Below are 25,078 nucleotides of genomic sequence, written 5' to 3'. Positions count from 1 at the left end.
GACCATTCTCTAAAATCTTTAAGCTCCAGAATCACGGTGCGGAAGCTGCAAGGCACGTGGCTGCCTGCGGGCCGCGGGAACCTGGAGAAACCACTCCTGGGGCCGCGGGGCTCCGTCGCGCCCGTGCTCGGCCCTCAGAATGGCCTCCACCCCGTCCACGCCGAGAGCAGCCCGCTGAAGCCCAGGGTGGTGACCGTGGTGAAGCCGGGCGGGCACCCGCTCCGGAAGGTCACCCTGCTCCTCAACAGACGGTCGGTGCAGAGCTTTGAGCAGCTCTTGGCGGACATCTCCGAGGCCTTGGGCTTTCCCAGATGGAAGAACGATCGCGTGAGGAAGCTCTTTAACCTCAAGGGCAAGGAGATCAGGAGCGTCTCCGATTTCTTCAGGGAAGGGGATGCTTTCATAGCCATGGGCAAAGAACCGTTAACCCTGAAGAACATTCAGGTAGCCGTAGAAGAACTCTACCCCAGCAAAGCCCGGGCCCTGACCCTGACCCAGCACAGCCGGGCCCCTTCTCCGAGGCTGCGAAGCAGGCTCTATAGCAGGGCTCTGAGAGGGGGTCACCACTGTGGGGAGAGCGACGCGGCCAAGGGCCGCGGGGAGGCTGGCGCGTCCAAGGCGGCCCCCGGACATCGGGGCCAGGCCCCCGCGGAGCCAGCGCCGGAGGACAGGGCGAGGCCCCAGAAGAAGTGGGTCGGGGGCAAGCGGGAGCCCGAGCCCGCCAGCAGGCCGCCCAGGGAAGCCGCTCTGGACAGACCTGCGAGCGGTGAGAAGCACCTGGGCGTGGAGATCGAAAGGACCTCGGGTGAGATCATCCGGTGTGAGAAGTGCAGGCGAGAGAGGGAGCTCCAGCAGGGCCTGCAGAGGGAGAGGCTGACCCTGGGGACCAGCGAGCTGGACTTGGGGAAGAGCCACAGGTACGAGGCGGCGGCCGAGAAGCTGGTGAGGACCAGGAGCTGCCGGCGGTCGCCCGAGGCCCACCCTGCGGCCGGGGAGGAAGGCGGGAGGGCCGAGAGCCACAGGAGCAGCCCCAGGAACCCCACCCAGGAGCCCCGGAAGCCCGGCAGACACCCAGACAAGAAGGAGGACCGAGACCCCGAAGGTCAGGAAGGGCACGCTCAGGCTGCGGCCAAGGCCCGGAGGGAGCCGGGGGACGCGCCGCCGGTCAGAGAGGAGGGGCTGCGGGACGCGAGGAGGGAGGCCAGGAGCGCCTGCGGGAGCAGGCAGGGCGGCTGGCCGCGGAGGGAGCAGCCGGTGGACCCGGAGGCGCCGCCGGGGCCCCGCGGGGGCGAGCCGGACGCGCACCGGGAGCAGCAGACCTGTGCGGCCGCGTCAGGGCCCAGGAAGCCGGCCGCCCGCGGGGACCGGGAGCCCAGGGGCGGCCGGCAGCGGCGGCCCGCGGGCCTCCTGGCGGCAGACGTGCACAAGTTCTACGAGGCGGGCCGCGTGCTCGGGGACGGCAACTTCGCCGTGGTCAAGGAGTGCCGGCACCGCGAGACGCGGCAGGCCTACGCCATGAAGATCATCGACAAGTCCAAGCTCAAGGGCAAGGAGGACATGGTGGACAGCGAGATCCTGATCATCCAGAGCCTCTCCCACCCCAACATCGTGAAGCTGCACGAGGTGTACGAGACCGACGCGGAGATCTACCTGATCATGGAGTACGTGCAGGGCGGGGACCTCTTCGACGCCATCATCGAGAGCGTGAAGTTCGCCGAGCGCGACGCCGCGCTCATGCTCATGGACTTGTGCAGGGCGCTTGTGCACCTGCACGACAAGAGCATCGTCCACCGGGACCTCAAGCCCGAAAACCTGCTGGTAAGCCCTGACTGCCTGGCGGTCGGCAAGTACGCCTCCTAGCGGTTCTCCCCCGCATCCTGGGACGTGGCCCCCGTGCTGCCTTAGCGTTCTCGGCCCGGTCGTCGGTCACAGGCTGCTGAGATGCGTTGGGGTTGATGATCATTGAAAAAGAAACCTTCCAGTTTAGATAAAATGGGACATGCTTTCTCATTCCTGGGAGAAAAATGCTTTCACCTTGACAGTGACCAGGCGGACTTAATTTCTCGGGCATTTGCGCATCGCCTGGTCTGGGGTGGGGGGATATCTACCGGCGGCAGCTTCCCCCGCGGGCTTTGCATCGCCCTCCCACCGGAATGCCCCCTGGCCCTTTGGAAGGTTAACAGCTTGTCAAGGGTGTTCAAAAGGCTCAGCGCTGCAGGGGGGGCCCCCGTGTGAGGCGGCTGTAAGAGGCTGGCCCTGGAGTCAGATAACCCGAGTTTGAATCCTGGCTTTCTGAGTTGCTTGCCGGAGGACAGGTCTTTCACCTCTCTGGGCCTTTGCTTCCTCATTTATGAAAGAGAAATAGCAACAGTACTTGACTGGCAGGGTTGGAGGAAGACGGGGCACAGGAAAGAGAAGAGCAGGCCCTGATGGCCGGGAGCTGGCCTCGCACGCTCAGCTCGGCCGTGGTGTTCTCCTGGTTCACGTAAATAGGCTCCCAGAACACCACCGTCAGATAAAGATGGGTTAAGACAAAAGCGAGAACCCTTTATAATCATGTCCAAATGCACGTGAAACCAAGATTGCCCAAACCACAAGTAAGGCCCCCGTCAGCTAGTAGGAGGGGCTGCCTCATTTCATTCCTCCCCTCTCCTTGGTAAGAATTACTAAGACACCGAATTGTAGAACGACCCTCCCTTCCTGACAGTGTCCCATTCAGAGCAAAATCCTGCTTTCTCGACCCCTCCCCCCAGTCAGCTAACAAGCCAAATCCTAAGGTAAGTCCTTTGAACACCCTCTTATTTGGATGCCTGGCTCCCCGTGGTGTGCATTCTCCCTTGTAGCAGCGAGTTAGTAAATGCCGTGTTCCTGAACGGAACGGCACGCGTGTTCCCGGTGGTCTGTGTTAGGACAGCATGCTTTCACACGGTCACCCTCTGGGACCCTTATCCTACTTCGTTCATAGCCCTGGTCACCCCCTGATACATCCCCTATTTATTCTTCTGTTTTCTTTCTCCTCTTACTGGAAAGCTCGTTCTATGCCAGCGGGAGCTTTGTTTTATTCAGACTTTACCCCCAAACCCAGAACCGTTCTGTCCCATGGTGGACCTTCTTTGAATCTTAGATGAATGAGTGAACTCGGACCATAGCACGCTGCCCCCACAACAGCGAGCATTCCATCAGCGGTGGCGACTGTCGTGCTTTAGAAATGACTCGGATGTTAAGGTGGATGTCAGGAGCAGGCATCCAAAGCCACATTGCTGCAGATAGAGCAGTTGGGAATGGGGAACACGATTTCGATGAGCCACGTTACTTTTTCTTTCTGGCAGCACGTGAGCTTGCTTTCTTTCATTTCGTGGCCGTAGACCCAGCCTGGGAACATGCTGCCACGGGGCATTCATCTGTCCGTAAACTGCTCCCACACGCAAAAGAAACACCGAGTGAATCCAGCCAATTAGCTGGCGAAATGAGGTCTGTGTTGACCACCCAGTCAAGCAACCTTGGTTTTGCCTGAATTTAAGAGAACTGAAGAAGCAATCTGGTTGCCTGAGAGATCTGCATTACTGTCCGATGGCTCCCTTTGAAGAAATTTCCCTTCAGCGTTAGGGAGGTGTTCTCCTCCTCTCTTCACTTGATTCCTGACTGCTTCTTCTGTCTTCTGGGTCTGAGCCCCGGTGTTCTCCGTGTGTGGGGTGCCGTGCGCTGTTTATAACGGACGCTTTGGAATGAGCCTCTGATGTTTTACTGAATTGTCTAAGCAGAAGAGATTCTGCTTAGAGGCCCGGGTGGGTCCTCCCTGAGCTGAGCATTTTGGGCATATGCCTACTAAAGCATTCTAACGCTGATACAGGTTCTTGAATATGTGGACTGACATAATTTATCCTATAGGATTATTTTCTTTTGGGGTCAGTCATCTAAGCTCGCGTCTTCTCAACACGGTCCCAGGACCATGTGTTGAACCAGCTCATCTCTTGAGCCACAGAGGCTCTTAACTTGTGTCAAGGGACTCGCTTGTCGGCAGTTTTTACTTTTGTTTATTTTTTGTTTGTTTATTTTTGAGAGCGAGTGAGTGGGGGAGGGGCAGAGAGAGAGGGAGAGGCAGAGGATCCCAAGCAGACTCCGCACCGTCAGCGCAGAGCCAGATGCGGGGGCTCGAAGTCACGAACTGTGAGATTGTGACCTGAGCCGAAACCGAGAGGGAGACGCTCAACCCACTGAGTCACCCAGGTGCCCCTACTTGTTGGCAGTTTTTAAAATGGAGAAAGCACCGGTTTAGATTTCAGGGAGAAGTTTTTCCTTGAGGAATTAGAAGTGCAAGGAATGTTTCGCATGGACAGGCTAACTGCCTCTGAGAAGTCGTTTGGCAACCCTTCATGGATTTACATGTCAGTACAGGTGTGTTTTTAGTGCCCTTAAGGGCAGTGAAGTGTGTGTGTGTGTGTGTGTGTGTGTGTGTTCTGAGAGGCACATTTTTCGGTCTCAGTACATGACTTACTTATTGGTGTGGATTGTAACTTGTATTTAGACCCTTCTCTCTTTTCTGATCTCAAAGAAAGCCCACTTCTTCTTTTTTTTTAAATGTTTTTTAATGTCTATTTATTTATTTATTTATTTATTTTTAAATTTTTTTTAACGTTTATTTATTTTTGAGACAGGGAGAGACAGCATGGACGGGGGAGGGTCAGAGAGAGAGGGAGACACAGAATCCGAAACAGGCTCCAGGCTCCCAGCTGTCAGCACAGAGCCCGACGCGGGGCTCGAACTCACGGACCGCGAGATCATGACCTGAGACGAAGTCGGATGCTTAACTGACTGAGCCACCCAGGCGCCCCTAATGTCTATTTATTTTTGAGAGAGAGAGAGAGAGACAGAGCATGAGCCAGGGAGGGGCAGAGAGAGAGGGAGACACAGAATCCGAAGCAGGCTCCAGGCTCCCAGCTGTCAGCACAGAGCCCAACGCACGGCCTGAACCCATCAACCATGAGATCTTGACCTGAGCTGAAGTTGGACGCTTAACCTGTGAGCCACCCAGGTGCCCCCCTCCCTTTTTTTTCTTTTCTTTTCTTTTTTTTTTAAATAAAACCTTTTGTGTGTGTGTGTGTGTGTGTGTGTGTGTGTGTGTGTGTGGTCGTACGACTACTCAGAAACTGCAAGAAGATACATATCTGAGCCATCTTTTGTGAAATACTTTAATATCTTTTCTGTCCTGCAGTTTGTCAGGTTGCATTTATCTGAAAATGAACAGGTCCGTCGCATTTATAGGCCATATTGGTTCTGTTTCTGGGTGAGTCAAGTTCAGCGTGTTGTTATGTCAGAAGCCTAAATGGTCTCTAATGCCAGTGTTTATTGGCTTTTCAGACAGAGCTCTGGATACTGCCGGATCTGACAGTGGACTTGTGGTCTGGGTTTAGAAGGTCGTCCTCTCTAAATTTGCTGGTACGATAAACACGCCACAGACTTGCCTGGTCTTCTAAGATCTACTCTTCCTGAATATGACCAGGCTGGCCACTGTTCATCAATTAATGTTCTTCAGGTGCCCTTCATTTAGTGTTTTGCACTTGTACGGAGCCTTGCGTTATCAAGGTGATTCTTTCTTTGTCCTTCAGCGGATGGCTACTGTCTGAGTTAAGACCTGACCTTGCTAAACTTAGGAAAGCGCTTTCACGTTAGAACTAACTTCGGATTCCATGAGTGATTATAACTGTTGCTTCTTTTAGAGACTTTCTGAATGTGCCCAGAGCTCCTTAGGACTATAGCAAGCTTCTCATGTTATTTTAATCAACAGAAATATTTGTGTCTAATAATTCGGCCCCAGGGTACAATTTTAGGCCTGTATTACTGAGTTTATCCCTCTCTGCCGATCACGTGTCCTGATAAGACGCCTCTTCCCCTTGGGTTATCTCGACTCCTGAGATCTTGCAAGAGAAGTTTTAATTATGAGAATTTTCAGCGTGCAGAAATGTTAATTGCTTCTTCTGCCAGCCTGTGCTCCCTTGGTGGGGTTGGAATGTGCTGTGTGGTGTTGACTGGGCCCTGGGAGGAGGGGAGGGGGCAGACAGGAGCCAGAGAGGCGAGGAGGACTGGGGCAGCCCACACGGCCTGGGGAGTGGCTACTGGTGGCTACTTCCGGCCAACAACTGAGACACCGCGGCGAAGAAAGCTGAGGGTGTGTCAGATGTGAGCACAGGCCATTTGAGGTCATCTGTCCCACAGAAGGGCAGGGTTTGGCTTTGGAATCGGGCTGAAAGGCAGGGGCTAGGCGGCAGGCACTGTCGCCCTGAAGTGTTTGAAGCAGAGACCCTCGGAGTCCAGGGGAAATGGTGTGGGGACAGGTCCCAGCTCATCAAGGATAAAGGTTGTGCTCTTTCTGGCCTCTCGTGGGTTCTGGGAAGGGAACAGACTTTTCTAGATTTTCTGAATGTGACTAGGACAGATCAGAGACCGACGTCCCCAAGGGTGGTAAGGAAGATATGGAAGGTTAAAAATAAGGGCTCAGAGCCCAGAGCCTGCTTCAGATTCTGTGTCTCCCTCTCTCTCTGCTCCTGCCCCACTCACACTCTGTCTCTCTCTCCAAAATAAACAAACATTAAAAAAACGGGCAAACGCACATCTTGCCCATTTTCCCTCGGAAATAACCCTGTCCAGTCACTTTGTGTGCTCTAGTTCTCTAAGTTCTTTTTCCCACTTCTACTTTGATGTTCAAGAAGGACTCAGCGATCAGTGCTCTGCTAGCAGTTAAACGGTGCGCGGTTCTCCCTCACCAGCAACACGACTTCTCTGTCCCAGCTCCAGTTTCCGTCTCCTTTCCCCATAGCGTCTGAGACGGGTGTCCAGGTCCTCTCCTTAATGGTCCAGGCATTCACACATGCATTTATACACCCGTTGCATTAATTAAAAATTGGAGGACTAGGAAGCGTATCTTGTTAAGGTATACTTAGCACCATCAAGAAATGGGGATTTCAGCAATCACACGAAGTCACTAAAGCAAAAGCACAGTGATACAAGCCTTTAGGCCATTGGCCAGTATTGATCACATCGGTGAGAAGACGGGTTTATAAGAGCTACAACTCATCTCAAGAACCCCAGGGTGAATTCCACAGGAGACATCGAGAGTTACGACTTCAGGTTTGTATCCATGAGAGTGGTTCTCGGCCTCCATGTGAACAGTTTCCAGGAAAATAAAAAGTGTCCATAGAGTGAACCCACATATGTGACTTGACCACAGAGCCGGAAGTTTCAGGAGATTTAAGTCGTCACAATTCTAGATACTGGGTCATTTTGATAACCGAGGTTTTCTTTCCTCTGTTTCTTTTGAAAGAGTCACCTACAACAGTCGCTGTCTCATAATATACTGCAGACAGTAGATTATCAGTAATGGAGGCACCTTTAAAACCTGATTCATAGTTATCAACCTTGTTGAATCTCTTCTAAAATTGTGACTTCATTCCCCCCAAGGGTCCTGAAGTTCAAATCATTTAGTAAAGGTACATATTACAGCAGTCTGTCGTCCTCTCAATACTTGTGTTCACGTGTGTTGTTGTCGCTCCAAGAGACTGATGGCGTGTGAGCCATTTGAGGGTCTGACGTGAAGTTTCTTAAAAATCTCTGTTTTCGAAATGCCCTTCCCCTGGAGAAGCAAGTTGGTAAATCTCTTCAGGACATTCTGTGTGCGTATGGGTACTGTTGATCCGTCCCCGACCTTTCATTGGCAAGGAGAGTCCACTTTCCCGTGTTCGGACAGAACCCTTTGAATCCTTTCAGCCGGTTGGATAGAACATATAGAATCAGGTTAAAGGACGATGTGTCTACGAATCTATGAGGGCAGCACGCCCAGGCATTTGGCCCCAGGTGCCTTCTCAAGATGCTAAATTGGCCCTCTGGGAACCGTCTCTGATGTTTTGACCTTGTCAGATCCCAGGGTACCCCTGGAGGCCCATGAATAAATAATGGCGACCATGACAATAACAGTTCTGTTTCTAATAACTTTGGCTTTCTTTACTGGGGAGGACCTCGACCGTGCGAAGTTTGACAAATTACGTGCGTGGCCCTGTCATTGTGGGCTTGGTGTTTTATGTCGGTTCATTAGCTTTTTCTGGGAGGGAGTTGGAAGCAGGAACACAAAGATGTGTGCCCGTGCAGGTACTGCCTGCGTCTGTGTCCAGGGGAGCCAGACGCGTCGTAAGGGCCGAGGAGCGGATAAAGAGACGGAGAGGACCCCCTGACCGGCTCTCCTGGTGACAGCAGACCTACCTTCCGGCTGTGGCAGGACCACCTGACTACAGTGGGCTAAATCAGCACTTCTCAACCCGTCTTGTGCACCGGAGGCACCTGGAGCTTGATGAGAGGCGGATGCTGATTTCGTGGGTGTGGGCAGGGGCCTGAGACGCTGCAGTTATAATAAGGCCCAGGGGATGCTAAGGGTCGGAAGAGCACACCTTGTGGGGCAAGGGCTCCGACAGCGGAGGCCTCTAGTTGTCTCACGTGACCAGAAGCTTGGAGACAGGCGGTTACGGGGATGGTTAATGGAGCAGGTCAAGCACGTCCAGGCCATTTTTGCCATTTCTCTCAGGGCCCCCAAATGTCTACAGCTCTCCACGGATCGCATTGTCACAGCCACATAAACGGCAGGAAAAGTAGGGGGTAGACTCTTGCTGGCCTTCTCCCTTTTGAAAGTCGAAGAGAATCTTCCCCCTCGGCACACCCCCCGTTCTAGCTCATTGGCCAGGACGCATCACGGGGCCTCCCTTGGAAAAGAGGCATGGTCGCAGTGATGGACTTGGGCCCAGTCACAATGGGCCCACCTTTCCTCGTGCAAGTTGCCCGGCGGCTGGGTGGAGTCTGGGTTCTGTGGGAAGGGAGGGGAGCCTGTGGAAGGGGGGGCACGAGCCGTGGCCACCCTACAGCTCAGAGTGGGCCTGGGAACCGGCGGTGCCTGGAGACGGGGGTGCACACACGGTGCGTTGCCTCTGCAGACTTCTGTGTCTTCTAGAGCCGGTGGGACACCTAGGGAGGAGGTGACCCAGCCAGCAGGCCCTGCCGGCCTGTGTATCCTCCTGTGCCAGCCAGTTAGGGAAGGGCTGTCTATGTTTCCGTGTCACATGGCCCTGCGGGGAGTATGGGTCTTTGGCCACTACACGTTTCCGCCCTGTTGCTTACGCCATGGCCTGTGTTTTAGCCTCACCTCGGCCCCCCCGACCAGGTCCAGTGAATGGGGCATGAGAAACTTTCAAAACGCCCATTTTCCTAGCCTAGGACACTTTGGAGATGTTCACTTGTGCTTTGTCTTGGGGACTCTGCCCAGTGGCCAGGCCCTTAGGTACCCTTCCCTGTTTGGAGGGCTTGGGTGGGGACGTAGAAACCACCCACCAGCTGTTTCTTGAGGTCACTGAAGACAGTGTGCTCCTGGAGTGGGTGGGGGAGGGGGGACCACCCACATGGGCCCCTCTGGGTCTCTCCGCCGCTCAGCATGGGGCTGGCTCAGGGCCATTTTTGGGGTGGCCTCCCTCACTCTTTTCTCCATCTCTATTGTGGGATTATAGGGATGATTCTGAGTCCTCTTAGGAGGTCTCGGGGACTGCTGGTTGTAGGGCAAATCTGGGAGACTATACCCTTCAGGAAGCCATAGATAAGACGTGCCCGCCAGACCTCTGTTTCTAGAATCACCCAAACTTCATGGGTAATTTCTCTGGATCTCTTGGGAGGCTCCCAACTTCACGAAAAGTTGGGCCTCCTCATCCTGTGGGACAAGGCATCTCTCAAATGCTTTCCAAAACTTCCTCTCAGCCTGCTTTCGTTTAGACGGGCTCAGCAAAAGGCAAGGTGGAGGCCATCTGGCTCTTCTGGTGGCAGCAGAGCTAAAACCGAGACCCAGGTAGTTTCAGTCCTAGTTCTGAGCTCTTCCGCAAGATGCGTGCAGCCTCTCGCATCTTTGCAAGACCTTCGACGGTTCCGTTGCTTGACTTTGGGTTGAATGATTTCCTTGGAGAGTTCTATACCCGAGTGTGGACTTTGCTCCTCGAGAGTCGGGGAGCTGGGTGGGTTCCGGTATCGGGGAGACCGAGAAGCTGGTGGGGAGGAGCGCAGTCTTCGTGTTTCCATACGAAGAGACAGCAGAGTGCGGAAATCACGCGCTAGTCCGGGCATTTGTTTGGAAATATCCTGCTGCTTACCTCCATCGTGTCCTCTGCCAGGGCGTCATCACTCTAGTCTGAACCTGATGCTTGTGGCCCTATTTCTGTCGTTCTCCACCAGGATTCTCAACTGTGCCGCTGTGCCTGCGTTTGGGCAGGATGACCGTGCTGTGGGGGCCCGTCCTGGGCATCGTAGGTTTGGCAGCCTCCTGGCATCCGCCCCCCAGAGGCCAATAGCATCCCCCCGAGTTGTGACAGGCAAAGATGTTTCCAGACAGTCAGGTATCTCCGGGGCGGTGGTGGTGGAGGACCCCCCTGCCTGTACTTGTTACGCTGTGACGTTGACTCTTCGCTCTGTGCTCCCCCCCCCCCAGGAACCCACACCCCATTAGAACTTTCCTGTCACGTGATTGTAGCACATTGCTCGCTGCTCTCTGCATCTTGCAGTTTCACAGAATTCTCAGGTCAACTCTGAGGAAGGCTTCGTTACTTGCATGTACACGTGGGGAAACTGAGGCTACACTAGGCTGAGGGGCTTGCGGGAGGTCCCCCAGCTGAGAGCGTCTGGCCCCGGAGCCTGGGGTGTGGTCCAGTGTCTGGTTCAGATGTGGCCCGCCCCGCTGGTGGAGGAGAGGCTGGTGAGCCGGAGATGTTTCCTGGGTCACACGGGGTGGGCTCCCATTTAGCCGCTTACTTCAGGTCACCACCTGGTTGTCTGATGTGATGGGCGTCTCGCTCCCAGGATGTCAAAAGCTGGGTTTCACCCGGAACCTGCTTCTCTCCGGACTTCTCTAACCCAGAGGCTGGCTCCGTCATCACAAAAACATACGTAATATTCTCCCAACTTAAGAAAACGAAGCCTTGTCTTCTCCACATCCCCCTTCACCTGTTACCCCACTTTATGAACTACACACACACACACACACACACACACCCTGAAACGTGTCTGTACTCACCATTTGTAGTTTTCCATGTTCCATTCTGTCCTGAGCTCCAGCCAGGCGCTCACCCCCTACTGTGCGGAAACCACCCTTTTCTGTCACAAAGATGGGGCCTCCACCCACCCAGCTGCTCACGGCAGGAACCTAGAGTCGCCCTGGAGCCCCTTTCCCCACCCTCCCCGTTCAAGTCTTCTCTCCGCCCTTAGGTGGGACATTTCTCCCCACCTCCCCTCTACCACCCAAGACCAAGCCACCATCATCTCCTGCTGGGACTATTGCAGTAGCCTCCTTGCTGGTCCTCCTTCTTCCTCTAAAGGCCACCTTCCTCAAGGAGCCTGAGTGATCTTCTCCAAATGTAAATCGGACCCTGTAACTCCTCTGCTTAGGGCCATCACTGGCTTTCGGTTACACTCAAAATAAAAGCCAAGTTCATTTCTGTGGCCTCCAAGGTCTTGCACGATATGGCCTCTGGCTTCCTCTTAAAGCTCCACTCCAAACACTGATGCCTTCACTCACTCTGCTTCTGCCCCTACTTGCTGTCCCTCCTGATATGTTGGATGCATATCAGATGTTAATTAAGTAGAAAAGAACTAGGATGAAGGCCTATCATTGGCCTGTCATATGACAGTTCCCAGGAAAGACTTTGTTTTCACTAACGTTTTCAGTCACTCTTTTGTATTGCTGTTGACACGTAAATTGATTTTAGGCATTGGTATTTCAGTGTGAATTGGTTTTTAAGATTGTCTAAGTCCACATAGCCAGTCGAAGATGGAACCTTGGAGGGAAGAGGCCAGAAGGACCCTGAAGGATCAAGAAGATAAGTAGGCTTCCCCCCCTCTCAGTTTTTCTTACGGCAGCTACTTTCTGTTTACCATCTGTACTCTGCTGCCACCTTCTGTTCGGAGGTGAACATTACAAGATCACATTTAAACGGAGGTACCATTTTGAAGGGGAGGAGGCTGTTCGTTGTTCGGAAAAAGAAGGATTTCTCTTGAATCTTTGAGACCATCCAGATGGTTTATGGCTGCTTATGTAAATAACATGGACCACCTGGATTCAAATCGGGGAACCTTGGCGTGGCTGGCAAAGGAGGTGACGGATGCAGACGGATCGGCAGTCCAGATGGCACCGTGCCATGCAAATTCATCCCTAACACCTTGGCGGTTGGAGGGCGGCTGAAAACACAGCCCAGGAAGGAACACGACCCGGGGCCGTGGGTTTCAATGGACCAGAATATAGAGAAATGGAGATGTGGGTGAGACGAGTTCAGATGTGCGCACTGGGGCTGTGGTGGGCCCTCAGCCAAACCTCGCCCCCTAAGGTGTAGGGGAGGAATAAAACCTTTCTTCCTCCACCCTCCTGGGTTCTTTGGCAGGGCCCTGGAAATTAAGTTGACAAAAGACAGATTAACGAGAAAAACAGAGGGCCTGTGTGCATCATTCACACGTGGGAGAAATTCAGCGATGAGTAACCCAAATGGCGAGTTGGAATTAGGGGCTTTTAGAAGCATCTTAAAGGAACAGTGAGACTTCAGAGAAGTGCCAAGATAAAGGAAAAGGGGTTTTTAGGCTTTTAGGAGCAGCAAGTTACGGAAAGTAAAATCGTGGGAGAACTAGCGGGAGACAGGAGTTGTTTAAGAAGGTTTCTGTGCGGAGTCTTCTCTCAGCGCCTCTCTGGCCTGGCCAGAGCGTCTGGTGATGTACAGTGGTCTGCCCTGGGGCAGGGAGGGCACCTTCCTCACTGGAGACTTTGTGTCCTGCTTTTAAGTAGAAAGGGGAAGGTCAGAGAGTACTTCTTGTCCCTGCTGTTTCTCAAGGGTCTTCAGCTCAAGAGAATCAATATGTCAAGGTGGCATAATTTGAGGTAACATGTTCTGATCCACTGCGAAGGCTTTCTGAGGAAGGGGCATCAGAGAGGGACACTGAGTGGAGTCTTTGGCTGTCTTTTTTTTTTTTTTTTAAGTTTATTTATTTTGGAAGAGAGAGACACGCACACGCAGAGAGAGAGAGGGTCAGAGAGAAAGGGAGAGACAGAATCCCAAGCAGGCTCTGTGCTATCAGCGAGGAGCCCTACCTGGGGCTTGAACTCCTGAACCATGAGATCATGACCCGAACCGAAGTCGGATGCTTAACCAACTGAGCCACCCAGGTGCCCCTCTCTGGCCGCCTTTATGGCAACCCAGTGTCCCGTCCACTGAGAGGCCTGAGGTCTACTGTCCTGATGAAAACACACCTGGCGTGTCGTGTTCATTCCTGGGTGTTCTTTGTTAAAAGAGGCATCGAGGAAATGGGAGACGATCCAGAACTTGACTGTGCACACGAACCGCCCTGGGGTCTTGTTGACATGCATGGATCTGGGGCAGCCTAGATTTCTAACCAGCCCTCAGGCAATGACAGTGCTCTTGGTTCAAGCAGTGAACTTAGTGTGGGAGGGGGCAAGGAAGGGGTGATGGTCAGGAGGGTAGGTCTTATAAGGATCAGGTGAGGATCCCCGGATGTGAAGTTAGAGAAGGCAGAGGTGACCTGGGGATCGTGATACCGGTTTCCCATCTTTGGGAGGACCGTGCCCTTCTTCAGCATCACCCCCGAGGGCAGGCTTAGAAAACAGGGTAGGGGGTGGAATTTGGAATCAACGTAGGGGTGAAGCTCTTCACAAGTCACGCTGGCCATTAATGGGCTGAACTGCTGGATCAAGTTGTGGAGTCTTTTCCGGGTGGAGATTTCAATCAGAGGTAAACAGTACTTGGTACAAGCTCCTGTCTGGGTGGAAAGATCTGGTGGTTTCAGAAGTCCCACAGAGGCCAGGAGGAAGAATTATCGCGGGAGGATGTCACTCATTTGATTTCGAGATTATGATAGGTCTTGCTCGGAAGCCAGGAATGGTAGGTGCCTGTTAACAAAACAGAACAAAACAAAACTCACACAGTCAGTGCATGATCTTAAAGGCAATTAAGCTGCTCATGTAGGTGACATAAATGAGAAGCCTCGAGTCCCACTGAGGATGTGCGACTGAAGGATTGTGACATCCCTGCTGACAGCAGAAGCTGGAGACCGGGGAATTAAAACCACGAGTGGTCTCGAGCCACTTTCTGGAAGGGACAAGGGGCCCCACAGATCTTAACCACGCCCGGGTCCCAGCGCCTGCTGTTGGTGGTGCTGTGGGCGTGATCCTTGCTGTGGCCAAGAGAGCGGCACGAAACCGGGAAGAGGCCAGGGGCAGCATAATATGTTTCAGAAAGGCCACGAAATAATGTAAAACACAGATCTGGTGTATGAAACTGTCAGCATCAGCATCTGGACATCTAATATGATAAATGTCCAGAATAAAAGATGGCCTCTCCACCATGTTGAATCTGGTGGGTCCTTCAGTTGGGCCAAGTTTGGAGTTGGGGGTGGGGGGACTAGTTTCTTTCACATGGGGCTACATATTTCATTGTGGGCTATTAAATCAACCAAATGCTTTTATTGCTGATCATTTGGTTGGGGATATTTACAAATGTTTGTGAGGGACGTATTTTTCTCAGCGATTACCCAGCAAGTGTGATTAATGTAGATGATCCATCTGGAAACTCTCGGCACCCACTATGTTTTGTCCTTCCCTTCCAAACTAGATTTTCTAGTCTAGGTTACTCTGATAATTACCTCCCTGTCTCCTTCCGGGCTGTATCCGTCTCGATACGCAGAGCAAAACCGAATCAAGTTTTTGTCTACGTCTGTGACTTCCCCTTCGGTCAGGTTGATTATGGAGGCATTGATTAGGTGGCCCTGGGGTGACTCAGGCTCAGTAAATAAGACACACGTTCTGCTCACAGAGACGTAAGCTCACTGGCCTGGCAGGATCCAGAGCAAGTTCAGGGAGCTTACTCAATGCTGGCGGAACCGGGGAGCGCTGCCTGCCCCGGATTTTTGGGTGTTGCCTTTCCCTTGGCTCTGTTGGGGCTCAGGGAGAGCCGGAATCTTCCCATTGCCCTCGGCACCCCCCAAACACAGCTGGGGGCACTGGGGGCCTTCGCCCCTATTCCAGTAGAGATGGGCGAGCCTGTGCCCGCAAACAAGTTGATAATTGCTCCTACAGCTCCTGTAGGTGGCCTCAAGGAGCCTCTTGCCTGGGGTGACACCAGCCAGGCTTGTCCCCTGTTTTACTGTCGCTCGGTAATTAACCGCTCAGCTGGCCTGTGCCCTGAGCAGTCAGCTTCTATGTAAGAGTGGGGACCGGGGGTGGAGCAGAGAATGGCCCAGGGCCGTGCCTGGTTTGGAGAGGGAAAATATCAAGGACGGCTTCTGGTACTTCCATTTTGCCGGAAGTCAGTCCTGCTCTCCAAGAGGTCACGAAGGCGAAAACAATAGGGTTTACTTCACAAACACTCGTGTCGTGGTTCTTAGGAGCCAGGCGCTGTTTATATATATATATATATATATATATATATATATATATATATATTTAAATTTTTATTTATTTTTCAAGGAGAGAGAGAGACAGAGCGTGAGCTGGGGAGGGGCAGAGAGAGGGAGACACAGAATCCGAAGCAGGCTCCAGGCTCTGAGCTGTCAGCATCGAGCCCGACGCGGGGCTTGAACTCACAGACCGTGAGATCATGACCTGAGACGAAGTCTGATGCTTAACCAACTGAGCCACCCAGGCACCCTGCACCTTCGAAATATGAATTCACTAAGTTGTCATTACACATCCCATTCGCCCCTTACTTTACAAATGAGGAAGTGGATGCACAGAGAGGGCAGGTTGCTTAGCCAGTTACACAGTAAATGCTGAGCTGGAGTTGAACCCTGGCAGGGGGGCTTCAGAGTCTGTGCTTGCGACACTGACTCTTCCCGCCAAGGGTTATTTCCGGGCAGGCCATGAGGAAGCCCGCCCAAGCCTTCCCCCCGCCTGCCTGCCATCACCCCCCTGCCCGCCATCGCCCTGCAGAACCAAGAGGCAGGGGGGACCAGAGGCACACCTCTGCCAGGAGGGGGCAGAGCTAGTCTCTCAACTCTGAATTTTACCAAGTTGTTACAAAAAAGGGCTTTTGCCATGGACCCCTTAGATGGCGCTGGGTCCAGGAAGGGTGCCTCTAGGGGCGTCCCTGGGGCATTTCTGCTGTGTGACCAAGATCCCCAGAACACTGGCTGGCTGTCTGGGTTTCAAGACAGCAATAGGGGCCATAAATTTTGTTTTGTTTTTAATTTGAGAGAGAGAGAGAGAGAGAGAATGCATGCATGTGAGCAGGGGCAGGGGGAGAGAGAGAGAGAGACAGAGAGAGAGAGAGACAGAGAGAGAGAGAGAAGGAGAATTGCAAGCAGGCTCCACACTCAGTGCAGAGCTGAGCACAGGGCTCGATCCCACGACCCTGGGATCATGACCTGAGTCAAAAATCAAGAGTTGGAAGCTCAACTGACTGAGCCACCCAGGTCGCCCTTTAATTTGTTTTTTTAAGTGGAAAGTGAAAGTTTTATTGAGAACTTGCCTTGGAAAAAAAACCCCAAAATATAAGTGTATGTAATCTTATATTTAATAAAACTTATGCTTTAATTAAAACTATGCATTAATTTCTCCCCCCAGCTTAGTTGAGGTATAATTGACAAATACAATAGTAATATTCTTAAAGTATTCAACGTGATGATCTGATGCGTGTATACATTGTGGAAGGATTCCCACAATCCAGTTAATTCCCACATTCATCACCTCATAGAGTTACCTTTTGTTTTGTTTTGTTTTTGGTAAGGGTGTTTATTAGCAAATTTCAAGTACACGATATGGAATTATTACCCACAGTCACCATCCTGTACATTGGATTCCCAGAACATATGCAACTTTTTTTTTTAAGTTTGTTTATTCATTCTGAGAGAGAGAGAGAGAGAGATTGAGAAAGAGAGAGAGGGAGAGAACAAGCAGGGGAGGGGCAGAGAGAGAGAATCCCAAGCAGGCTCTGAGTTGACTCGGGGCTCGAACTCACAAACTGTGAGATCATGACCTGGGCCGAAATCAAGAGTCAGACACTTCCCCGACTGAGCCACCCAGCGCCCCCAGAGTATATTCATCTTATGACTGAACGTTGGTACCCTTGAACCACCTTTCCCGGTGCCCCATCCCCCCCCCATCCCCGCCCTGGTCCCTGGCGACCATTCTTCTACTCTTTGTAAGAGCTGGACTTCTTCCATTTGTTTTTCAAGACTCCACTATTCTCTCTTCCCTCTTATGGATGACTTCTCCTCTGGGCCTGAGACCTCGACAGCCCCAAGTATTGTCCTTTCTATTGGGAGGCAGGGCGCCAGGCAGGCTGTGGTCGTGCGGGCTGCCGGCACCTTTCCCAAGAGGCAGACAAGGCCGGAGGAAAAGATACCACGCTCCCAGAATCCTCCCTTCAAAGCGCCCCGGTGGAGGCCGTGCGGCCTTCTTGCCGTGACAAAATGAGGTCAGAGTGATCGCTGGCTGGCAAGGCTGCTAAAGGGGCTCGGAACACCTTCCCGAGGTGGAAGCAGCATCTTCCAGGTGTGCTCAGACAGGCGGCCAGGGGTAGCCCCAGAGCGGGGCCCAAGCGGGGCCCCGAGCTGCGTCAGCCGGAGGAGTGGGAAGCAGGCAGGGATCGCCCAGGCGTGCTTCGCTCCCCACCTCCTGGGAATGAGGGGCTGTGGGGACCCTTTGGCTTGGGCCTTTATTTCTTGGTGGCTTGGGACTTCGTCAAGGTGAGACTCCTATGGGGAAGGCAACTGCTTGAGTCTTAACATTGTCCGATGTGTTTGTCGAACAGACCTGCTGCGGGCTGCCTTTCTGCATTGCTTATTTGGGTACAGCGCGTATGGAAGAAGGTTGGAGTTTTGATGCGCCCGATTCAACCCTTCCGCAAAGTGGAAAACGGCCTCCATAGCATGGAGGGAACCAATGCATCGTTTACTTGCTGCAAGATAGGCTAGCTTTGCCCCCTCACACGATGTCTGTACCTTTATCCGGTCTTGCGGGGTGGTCCAAACACCTGCTATGCTCACCTCTTGAGATTCATTTCTTCTAGGTGAAGCCCCGCCTCTTCCTAACACATCATCTAGCACGCATATGACCTTGAGGGTGAAGGAGGACGGGACTCATTGACCTGGCGGTGGGAATGGGTTTACCAGCCATCAGAAAGCCAGTCACCAGGATTTGTTTGAAAGAGGGAGACTCAGGCAGGATCCCCTTTGACGAGGACAGAGGAGGGCAGCGGTTCTCCGCGCTCATTTCAAAGTGGTGAGGGCGGCCGTCTTTTCTGTGTTCTCAAAATGACTGATTCTGCCCTTCTCTAAAACCCGATGGAAATGGGGTCTCAAGGAAGAATCAGAGCTGACTTCTTTTGCCGTCGTGAAAAACGTTAACAGAGCCCAGTGTATCAGTTCACATACGCGGGAATAAATCACAGTTCAGTAGCATTAATTCTGCATTACGTGCAGACAAGGACAACCACCTCATCCTGATTTGCCCGAGGCTGTCCCAGTTTTAACATCCTGGGGACCCTTCAGCCCCCGGCAGCTTGGGACCGTGGTTACTCTCGATGAGAACTTTGCAAGATAGATTATGGACACTGAATGGAACTCCAGACATAAGCCTTCTTGCTGGAAACGATCACCACCCCCCCCTTCTTTTTAAACAAATGAGAAAACAGAGGCTTCGAGTAGTAAAGAAATCAGTCCACGACTGTCCAGCGGCAAGTCTGGGATTCAGAATTGAAGACTCCGGGTCTGTGTGGTCCTTAACGCCTCCCGCTGCCCCCAAATTAGGGCCTGTACTTAGCCTGTTCCACTGCTTGTCTGCTTCTCTCCTTCCAATTCTTACTTCTTCCCCTTTCTTTTTTTCTTCTGCCCAGACTCTGCATTACCCGCCAGGAATTCTCTAGTCCTCCCTAAAGCTAGTCGGTGCTCAAAAAATCATTGATCCTTGTGCTAACTCAGTGGTGCCCAATGGAAGTGTCTGTGATGTTGGACATGTTCGCTCTGTATTTGCACCGTTCAATATGGTAGCCATTAACCATCCGTGGCTCTTGAGCACTTGAAAGGTGGCCAGTGCATCTGAGACGCTATATTTTCGATTTGATTTGATTTTAATAGCCATCGGTGGCAATATGGTGCTACCATGCTGGACAGCACGGGGAGTCTAACTCCTTCGTTTCTTGGTTGAAAAGGTGAGCGAGCACCTGTCCCTGCAGTCAGGTTGGGCTTATCGACGACGAGCTCCTCTAGGTTTATTGTTTGCTTATCCTGACCTTGCACGGTTGTTGTCTCATTCACTTTCCTTCTTCGCTCTCATCACGGTTTTGGTGATTTGGGGTTTTGTGTTCTGACAGGTTCAGCGAAATGAGGACAAATCTACCACCTTGAAACTGGCTGATTTTGGCCTTGCAAAGCATGTAGTGAGACCTATATTCACCGTGTGTGGGACTCCGACGTATGTAGCTCCTGAAATTCTCTCCGAGAAAGGTAGGTGTTATACATTGCCCCGTGGGACGCTAGCTCCCTTACCAACAGATGTTTTATTTTGAATATTTCATGTTTTCCACTTTTCAATACGGAGCAGTCGAAAATCTCAGCATGTTGGCACCCAGCTGGCACTTGGATTTTAACGGGAATATTTGAAGCTGATCTTGACCAAAGCACGTGGACTTTTTCCTCATTGGGGCAGCCCTCGTAGAGGAGGGATTCGGGTGTGTGTGTGTGTGTACGTTGGCAGGATCGTGAGATGATGGAAAATTGGCTGGGGAACTCAAGCGAGCAAGGCCATTTATGCCACTGGCCCCAGGATACCTCTAATGGGAGAAAATTGAAGTGGTTCTTATGGTAAGCACCTTACAAATTTCTCCACCAACCTTGCATTTTAAGGAACAAGGTGTCCCATTTCAAACCCCGTGAGTAATATTTATTACCGGTTTGCATATACAGTATGAAATTCCAGTGAACGGTTTTTAGTGACACATTCTGTAAAGTGTATAAAAGGAGACTGTTATTATTATTATATGGCTCCAAATACGTGAATGACCATTTAGCCCCCATGGCACTTTGAGAGAGATCCATTTAGGCCCCGTGTGTAAGATGGGAAAGCTCGGGATGGGTTGTGGGGTCAGTGGGGAAGATGGGGAAAGCTCGGGACGGGTTGTGGGGCCGGTGGGGAAGATGGGGAGACTCTGGACGGGTTGTGGGGCCGGTGGGGAAGATGGGGAGACTCTGGACGGGTTGTGGGGCCGGTGGGGAAGATGGGGAGACTCTGGACGGGTTGTGGGGCCGGTGGGGAAGATGGGGAGACTCTGGACGGGTTGTGGGGCCGGTGGGGAAGATGGGGAGACTCTGGACGGGTTGTGGGGCCGGTGGGGAAGATGGGGAGACTCTGGATGGGTTGTGGGGCCGGTGGGGAAGATGGGGAGACTCTGGACGGGCTGTGGGGCCGGTGGGGAAGATGGGGAGACTCTGGATGGGTTGTGGGGTCAGTGGAGAAGATGGCGAGACTCTGGACGGGTTGTGGGGCCAGTGGGGAGAGGGGAGAGAGTTTCCCAGCAGCAGCATGGGGAAAAGGTAAGACAAGGAGATGGGAATGTGCGTGGGGATTGGGTGGTAGAGACATTAAGAAGACTGGTCTTCTCGGTGTTGCAGAGGGAAGTTCAGTTGGCTTAATGGGGTCGAGCCTGGGGTCTCCACAAGCGGGGAGGCTGAGGAGAGGAATTTGGACTCAGCGTGGCCAGGCAGAGTAGCCATGGCGGTGTGGAGACAGATAGGAGAATGCTGAGCAGAAGAGACGATGTTAGTGGAGGTGTCGATGAGCTGGGTAAGAGAAGAAGGGAAGCGGACAGTCTACCTGGACGCTTAGGGAAACCTCGGCATTGGTGCTGGTTCCAGCTAAGATCGGGTGTTAGAAAGAAAGCTGCCTGGGGAGATGGGGGTGGATAGGTTAAAATTTTAAATGCACCGACTTGGTAGCGATGTGAGAATGGACACTTGGGGTTGTCCACTTGGCGGGGAGGTCAAGTCCTGGGCTGACCGTGCCTTTTTGAGACTCCTCGACTCAGGAATGGCAGCCCAAGCGGGCGAGGTAGCGAGCCCCGCATGGTACCAGCAAGGGCATCTGGGGGAAGAGTCTGGAGGGAGGCCAGGAGTTGGGGGATGAGCGAGAGAAGGATGGGTTAGCGGGGGACAAGGCAGTGGAGGCAGGAAGAGGAAGAGGAAAGTACTACGTCATGGAGGCCGGCGGGGGCGGGGGGCGGGGGGCAGATTTCAAGATGGGAGGCTGAGCCGAACCAGACCCTCCTGAGCAGGAATTCTAGAACAGAACTGAGAAAAGACCAGTGAAGTGGGCCAGAAAGAGGTCAGGAATGATTTGTTTCTCTAATAATTTTCTGCTGACTTGTCTTGACAACATTGCTCTGGGGCTTAATAATGAATTCATAAGAATTATTAATTTGGAATAACTTCCAACCTACAGCTGCCGACAGTTTTCCTTTTCCAAAGGTAAAAAGTTGCAAAGTGTTTGCAGATGTATATACTGCTGTTGACAGAGTGTTGTGACGACGATTGGGCAGTTCTAGCAAAAACTGTTACTGTTTATTTCTTTGCGCATTTAGTTTCCAGAAAGTTATTTCAAGGATATACTAAGAGAGGTGCATAAATATTTAATAGGTAAGGATGTTCGCCACAGAATTACTTACAGTGTAAAAAAATTAGGGAACACGTACATTACATCAGAGAGGATTTATTATATCAAGGGAATACTAACAGCTCTTAGAAATCATATTCCTTAAAGATTTTTAAATGTTCTTTATGGGAAATTCCTATATAGGAAATACCATGATATATTGAGTGTGTGAAATAAGGTATAAGATATGGACAATGTGATTTTAATTTTATTACAGAAAATACAAGTGTGAAACGTGTGTTCATGGGAGATAACAGGTAGTAATGTCAGTCTTTTTATAATCATAGAAGAGAGTCAGTAAAAAAATTTATATTAATACATATTAAATTTTTTCCTAATGTTTATTTATTTTTGAGAGAGAGAGAGAGAGAGAGAGAGAGAGAGTGAGTTGGGGAGGAGCAGAGAGAGGGAGACCCAGAATCCGAAGAAGGCTACAGGCTCCGAGCTGTCCGCACAGAGCCCGACACGGGGCTCGAACTCACGAACCGTGAGATCCTGACCTGTGCCAAGTTGGATGCTTAACTGACTGAGCCACCCAGGCGCCCCAGTAAAAATACTTTTTAACTGTGAGGAGACGATGAATGCCTAGGACGTAGAGGCTGCTGGTGCAGACCAAGCCTTCTCGAAACATCTCTGGTGAAGGTTTTAACTTTTCTAATATAGTGGGGACCCTGCTACAGGGTGACTAGATCACCGCTCGTGCCACATGCGAGTTACCACGTGTGTTCGACAACCCCGAACTCTGATGTCTATACTCTCTTCATGGAGATGTGTCCTCGATCATGCAGCCGGATGTCACAGTCGTGCCAGATTGCTCTGACCCAGCCTGGCCTCCGTTTCGCTTGTGTCTCTGCCTGTCACACAGGTTACGGGCTGGAAGTGGACATGTGGGCCGCGGGCGTGATCCTCTACATCCTCCTGTGCGGCTTCCCCCCCTTCCGCAGCCCGGAGCGGGACCAGGACGAGCTCTTCAACATCATCCAGCTTGGCCGCTTCGAGTTCCTGGCCCCTTACTGGGACAATATTTCTGACGGTGAGATTGGGGCTTCCCCGAGCAGGAGGAGAGGGGACGTGGGAGCTGGAGCCTGTCCCGGGTTCTGACCGCAGAGCAGGTTTTAGGTGTGGAACGAGACGCGCAGAGGGCCCACTACAGAACTGGGCACAGCCGCGGGCCGTTGACAGGTGCCTCCTCCTTTGTCTCCTGGAAGCTTCCTGAAGATTTCTGTGTGTGGCTCTCTGGAAACATGAGTCGCTTTAGGTTCAGTGAAAAAGTTTGACCGCTGGTTGCAGTCACTAGATAACTTTTTCTTAAGGCAACGGAGGACCCTTAGAACGGAAGAATGTTGACAACGCAGATCCCTCATGTGGAAAGATCCAAGTCCTCTCGTATATAGACGTGCTGTGAATTGAACAGACTAGGAGTGCGTATCTGGCTCGTGAACAGCCAGGGGTCCTGGAGGGGTATACGTGGGACACAGGGGCTGTGGCGGGTAGGGCGTGAAGGCCTCAGCTACTTTCAGTGGAACAGAAGCACGTGGGGTCTTTTTGGCCCTTTCAAATGCAACTTTCCCCCTTTTTGCTACTGATTGGTTGGTATCGCCCAGCACCCTTGCAGAATTGGGAACTAGACGTTCAGGGAGTTTGAGTCTTCGAGTCTTTAGCTTAAAACGTAGCAGTGATAACTTTAGTTTGCCTCGATTTTCCTCCGACCACGTCATCTAAGACTAGTTATCAAACTGCCCTCACCCCCAGCCTCAGTCTCCTTACTTGGGGTTGGGAGATGAGGGAAGGAGAAAGCTTCATTTTTTCCTGAAAAAATGGTGGAGTGAGGGTCTTGAGCTGATCAAGCCAACGGCGACTTGGGAACTGAAGAGCTGAAAATCATTTTAGAAAGTTCTGTGCAGCAGTGTCCTTAGATTTGGGTATGGTGGCCCCTGCCCTGAGCCCCATACCTTAGAGGGCCCTGCTCTGGTTACACCTGCCCCACAGAGTGAGGAGACTCTGGAGCCAAGGACGTGTGTCTCCCCAGAGCCCAGATCCCCCCCGCTTCTAGATCCCTTAATCAGGACCCCAGAATCCCCTGGCCAAATGGCTCAGGCCCACTCCCAAGACTGGGGAGACCTCTTTTCCCAGCCACTCCTCACAGTGAGCCAAGGGGCGCCTGTTCAGAGGGGTAGAGAGACCTTGGACATGTGGCCAGGTATCCAGTCGTCCACACCTGTCCATGTGAGTCCGAGAATTTCCAGTTTAAACCTGACCTGCTCCCCGCTGAGTCCTTTGAGGACCTTGACGGAGTGATGCTGGCCGGATGGGTACCAGGGCACTTTGTGGGCGGAGCTTGAAGTGGGTGGGGCAGGAGAAATCCTGTGGCTTCCAGGCCCAAGAGGTGGTTGGGCAGGGGTGTGGAGGTGGGGCTGATTGGTGGCTGATGGAGAGCCAAGGGTCATCCCCCCAAGAAGGGTTCTCACGTGTTTGAAAAGGAGACTCAGGGAGCTGGCCAGGGAGAGCCAGCAAGTCCCAGGAGGAGAAATCTTTTCTCCTCCTCGCCTGCCCCCTGGCCCACCAGTTGCCACATATCTCTAGAAGCAGTCATGGTCTTGGGCAGAAAATGAAGTTCATTTTGAATTTGTGCTCTTTTTTACTCCGGTTTCTTTCACACGTTTCTCAGTTTTGTCAATGTGAAGGCATATTTACCAACCTAGGAGATTGAACGTATTTTACTTAACAGCCCGACGATCGATTTCACAACTTAAGATCCATGGACATAGGGTAGGTGGCCCCCGTTTGTTCCCTTGCACTGGGCGCCGTGGCTATCACGGGTGGGGCCTGGCCTGTGACTCTAGAAATGAACAGTCGTCCTCTAGAGCTGTGCTGTCCCAACATGGTAGCCCGTAGCTGCACGTGGCTACGGAACTTTACGTGTAGAGTAGCTGAAAGTAAACAGAAGAAACGTTCAGTTCCCCGGTCTCGCTAGCCGGATTTCAGACGCCCAGTGGGTAGTGCAGACCTGGAAGGTTCCCAACATCACGGAAAGTTCTGCGGGTGAGCACGGCTGCAGCGTAGCTCGGGTGGTGCTGACACGGATGATTGTGCTCTTATCTTCTGCGTGGGGAGAACCATTTCGGAGGCACCTTTATTCACTTCTTTCCCCCTCCTTCTCTCACCTCAACAGCTGCCAAAGATCTGGTGAGCCGGTTGCTGGTGGTGGACCCCAAAAAGCGCTACACCGCCCACCAGGTCCTTCAGCACCCCTGGATTGAAACGGCGGGAAAGACTAGCTCGGCGAACCTACCAAAGGAGGTGCCCCCCAGCAGTGAGGGGCACGTCCGAAGCCAGCACAGGCGGTCTGCGGAGAAAGCCTTATAG

General features: G+C 52.4%; 1 protein-coding gene across 1 annotated transcript; it reads left to right on the top strand.

Annotated features, from left to right (window-relative positions):
• DCLK3 (doublecortin like kinase 3) lies at positions 1-25,078 on the top strand. Its single transcript, XM_047098884.1, has 4 exons — positions 1-1,818; positions 19,380-19,512; positions 22,578-22,745; positions 24,885-25,078. Exons 1-4 carry the CDS (start codon positions 409-411, stop codon positions 25,076-25,078), a joined length of 1,905 nt encoding a protein of 634 aa, XP_046954840.1. The 5' UTR covers positions 1-408.

The sequence above is a fragment of the Lynx rufus genome, unplaced genomic scaffold (genome assembly GCF_022079265.1).
Source record: "Lynx rufus isolate CCGP_SWC_20201006 ecotype Redwood Valley unplaced genomic scaffold, mLynRuf1.p SCAF_5, whole genome shotgun sequence".
In the NCBI taxonomy this organism is placed as follows: domain Eukaryota; kingdom Metazoa; phylum Chordata; class Mammalia; order Carnivora; family Felidae; genus Lynx; species Lynx rufus.
Note: the sequence above shows the minus strand (reverse complement) of the source record. Positions and strands in the feature narration are given on the sequence as shown.

What these genes read in the sequence shown, in the direction of transcription:
- DCLK3 (XM_047098884.1), top strand. Translation starts at nt 409, where the DNA reads ATGGGCAAAGAACCGTTAACCCTGAAGAACATTCAGGTAGCCGTAGAA. An exon ending in TCAAGCCCGAAAACCTGCTG is followed by an intron (nt 1,819 to 19,379) that starts GTAAGCCCTGAC and finishes GTGTTCTGACAG; the next exon opens with GTTCAGCGAAATGAGGACAA. An exon ending in TGAAATTCTCTCCGAGAAAG is followed by an intron (nt 19,513 to 22,577) that starts GTAGGTGTTATA and finishes CCTGTCACACAG; the next exon opens with GTTACGGGCTGGAAGTGGAC.